Raw genomic sequence first — 4,054 nt, forward strand, 5'->3', positions numbered from 1 at the left:
CATTCTGTTTAACTTAAATTAGGCAGTTTAAGATATGGTCCCCTGATAACGTAATCACATAGGCTTGGCAATAAAGTGACTGTCATCTTTGTTGGGAGATATGGACTAAAATTACTCCTCCCTCAGGGTGAAGTATTTGGTACACGTTTGTCGATAACCTTCCATGTATAATTTAGGTCTCATAGGCAGAAAAGGGTAGAAAAACAGAAATCAAGGAACGTCCATCAAGTGGTAAAAATCAGGTCTGAGGGAGGCAATGAAGGTAGAGCATTGTTTAATAAATCCCCAGTCCTCGGTCCTCCAAATAGAAACAGCTCCTGAACAAGGTTGATATTATTAGCACGAGACAAGCATTCTTCTAATTAGCTCCAGAGAAAGTGAATATTGGCTTTGCAGGTGAACCCCTCCAGTTCAGTGATACGTGCCCATCACACCTGGGCCCTTCAGTTACAAATTCACCTCCTTAAGGAGCCGTGTGAAAAAGCAAGAACAATCAATAAGAAAAAATCCTCCCAGCTATAAATCAGCCACGTGGAGCTGCTGCTGCGGCAGCGGTAGCCCTGACTTCCTGGTTTGCTTCCTGCAAGCCTTGCGGCTGGGGGCTCCGGGTAGTGGGAGTAAGAAAGGGAGGAGCAGCCAGGAACCGCTCCAGGTCCGCCGGGAGGGGGGCGGCGGGCCGGGGGATCCCGGAGGGTACGGGCGTTAAGGACAGAGTTATGGCCCATAATTAAAACAAAAGTTTGGGAATCTGGAAGCTTTCAGAGCTGAGCAGTGGGGCAAAGGCTAAGGACCAGACCCGGGGAAAGTGTAAGTTAGTTACAAGGTAACAGGGAATTGCCAAGAGGATTCTTGGACATAGTGGGGAAAGAAGAGGGCTGCGGGCTGGGAAGAGGGTAGGGAGACAAGAGAGGAAGCTTGGAAGAGCGAGGCACACGGGTCGGTTGGAGCTCTGCGGAGGCCGACGGTGGGGGGTGGGGGGGCGCGGCGGCGGAGCGCAGTCCGAGCCGACTAGCCGCGGGGGGGGGGGGCGGAGGGAAGAGCCCGGGGGAAGGTAGAGCCAAGGGGAGTTCCGGATCTGGAGCTCGAAAGGGCAGGCGGCGAAGAGGGCGGCAGCCCAAGCGGTAGGGGTGGGGGAGGGAGGAGGTGGAGAGCCGGAGGAGGGGGAAGGAGGGAGGGGAGAGCTGTGGCGGCGGCTGCGCCGGGCTCTGTGTCTCTCGCCGCCGGAGGAAGATGAGGCTGAAGATTGGGTTCATCTTACGCAGTTTACTGGTGGTGGGAAGCTTCCTGGGGCTAGTAGTCCTCTGGTCTTCCCTGTCCCCGCGGCCGGACGACCCAAGCCCGCTGAGCAAGATGAGGGTGAGTGACCCGCCCGCCCCCTCCGGCGGCTGCGACCTGCAACTTGTTTTGTTTGCGCGCGCGCGTGGCGGGAGAAGGGGCGGCGGGGTCGGGGCGCGGCGCTGCGCCGCAGCTCCGCAGGTGGTGCTGGCGGAGCGCGGGCCGATCGGGGGCGCCGAGCCCCGAGCACCCGGTCCCGGCCACCAGCCACCGGCCCGCCCCCTCGCCTCCCCTTCCTCCCGCGCTCCCCCTCCTGGGGCGCCGCAGCCGCCGCTGCCGGCGGCCGCGCTCCACGCCGGGACTGCGGGGCGGAGCGGGAGGAGAGCCGGGGCCGCGGCCGCCCAGCCCCCCGAGTCCTCCGTGCTGGGACCGCCGCGGTCGCGGCTGGGGGCCGCGGGGTTGGTCCAGGCTGCGGCCTGTGGCGCGTGCAGGCCTGAAGGAGGCGAGATGCTGCCGCTGCCATCACCGCCGTTCGGGACCAGGCCCCTCGGTGCAGCCTTCCCTCCCGGCACCACCCGTCCGGGGATGCTCGCAGCCCCCGGCTCCCCCGGCCCGCCTGCCTGCCGGGAGTGGGAGGGAGATGGCGCCCCGCCTCCGGCTCGTACGGAGAGCGCCGCCTCCCTGCCACCCCCCACCCCCCGCCCACCCCAGCTCTGGCGGCCGGGAGACGGGGTGCGATGTGCGGCCGCGGCCTCGCCCCGGACCGGTCCTTCCTCCCTTCCCGGGTGAGGGGAGGGGCGGTTGGCCTGAGGTGGCGGAGGGGCGTCCCCGCCCGGCTCGCGAGCCCCTCGGCCGCAGTCCGCACAGCGCGGGGGAAGTCCCTTTTTCCAGAGCCGCGTCTCTCGCCCGCCCGCCTGCTCCCGGCGGCTCTGTCCGAGGGGATGTGGGGCCGGTTCCTCTAACCCGGCTGTGGCAGGGCTGTTCGGGCCGGAAAACTAACTTGTACCGGCGCCCCGCCGCTTGGTTTTGGCCGCCGGCTCGCCCAGCCCGACGCCGAGGGGCGCCGCGGAGCGGAGCTCCCCGCGCCTCCGCTGGGACGCATTTGTCTGCCGCCCAAGGCGCGAGTGTTAGCTTTGACACTCCCTTGCCTTTGAGGGTTTAGTCAGGCGCCTCGAAACGTTAGTTACCGTGAGCCGCGCCGGGAGGGGGCCGCCGCGACTGCAGCTTCGCTGACCCAGTTGGTTGGCTGCATACCGGCTTCTCCCAACACCCCCGCCCGGATTCCGCTCCCCCAGAAAATGAGCCGCCGCACCCCTCTCCTTCCTCATCCAGGAGCCCGGGGTAGCCCGCTGGGCCCGCTGCCCTTGAGGGTGACGGAGGGCGTGAGGAGTTCAGGGCCACGGAGTGGCCCAGGGGCCTTGGGAGGAGTTAGGCTCTCCAGTAAAGTGTCTTTTGCAAATATTACCCACACTGCGTCTGTGTGATCTCCTTTATTAACTTTCCTTAGCCTTAACTTAGCATCAGGAGGTTGAATGACTAGGCTTTCTTTTAAGAATGAGAATCCTAGGAAGAGATTTCCTTAGCAGTTGCCGTCAATATGGTAAAATTAGATTACTCTTACGTTTTAGTATTTGAAGTCTGGACTGAAGTGGAATTTCTTTAGAATATCTGGGGTGGGTTCCCATCCAAGTTATCTGAGTACTACTAATAAAAAGTCCCAAGTTTTCCTTTTAGTGTGTTTGTGATTCTAAGCCTCTCAGATCTCGCGGGCTGATGGTGACCTCTTTATGATTTTTGCTTTCAAAATGATTGACAGAGGATAACTGAATATCGCAATTGAGAGTGTTTAATGTTTAACATTTCTGACCAACACATAAATTCTGACTCTTGAATTTCCCTTCTGCCTTCTAGTTCTTTTCCTTTGATTATCATGGTAGACACCTCCCCACACTGTGACGCACCTGCCTTTTCTTTAATGCTGATCCACCTGTAGGCTTTTTTTTGGATCTCTCTAAATCCCTGTAAATGTCTTGAAATAGGCTAGAACAATCTACCAAATAAAGGCCTTAAATGGCCTTTCCCAGAGAGCTAGGAATGTTAAAACCCCATTTTCTGGGAGAGAAACTGAGGAAAGTCTGACAAAACTAACCATATTCAGAATGTCCTGTAGTTCACATGACAAGTCTTTTAAAGAGGTGATGGAACATCCACACCAATACCCATCTCTTTTGTAATAAGTATTAAAGTGGTTCTATAGTAACTACCCAGCCACAAGGCTAGTCATTCAATAGCAGGTGATATCTTGATTTTTGGTTCAACTTATTTGATAGTTTGTCACTGGGTCCACGGTCATTGCTATCATTTGCCAAAGACAGAAGCTAGCTTTTTAAGACTTTTAAATGTAAATTAACACTGAAAAGAATCCTTCTGTATCGGGAAAACAAAATAACAGGCAGTTGTTAACTGCAATTTAAGGCATAGCTTGTGAATCATTACGGGCATAAATAAAGGACTTTTGCCTGCTTTTATTAAAAACTAGTCTGAGCACTTCTGAGATCTGGCACTAGAAGAACATTTCTGACCAACACATAAATTCTGACTCTTGAATTTCCCTTCTGCCTTCTAGTTCTTTTCCTTTGATTATCATGGTAGACACCTCCCCACACTGTGACGCACCTGCCTTTTCTTTAATGCTGATCCACCTGTAGGCTTTTTTTTGGATCTCTCTAAATCCCTGTAAATGTCTTGAAATAGGCTAGAACAATCTACCAAATAAAGG

At 56.2% G+C, this 4,054-nt stretch overlaps 1 protein-coding gene across 2 annotated transcripts in view; it reads left to right on the top strand.

Moving 5' to 3' along the window:
* The first annotated feature begins 276 nt into the window (after window positions 1-276).
* Window positions 277-4,054, top strand: part of GALNT7 (polypeptide N-acetylgalactosaminyltransferase 7) — a 142,833-nt gene continuing 139,055 nt past the window's right edge. Inside the window, exon 1 of one of the 2 annotated variants that reach the window (XM_059372077.1) lies at window positions 277-1,356. In XM_059372077.1, coding sequence (XP_059228060.1) covers window positions 1,231-1,356 — 126 coding nt within the window. In that variant the 5' untranslated portion in view covers window positions 277-1,230. The remainder of the gene's footprint in view (window positions 1,357-4,054) is intronic. The other variant, XM_059372072.1, reaches the window with a different exon arrangement.

This window comes from Mustela nigripes, chromosome 1 (genome assembly GCF_022355385.1).
Source record: "Mustela nigripes isolate SB6536 chromosome 1, MUSNIG.SB6536, whole genome shotgun sequence".
NCBI lineage: Eukaryota > Metazoa > Chordata > Mammalia > Carnivora > Mustelidae > Mustela > Mustela nigripes.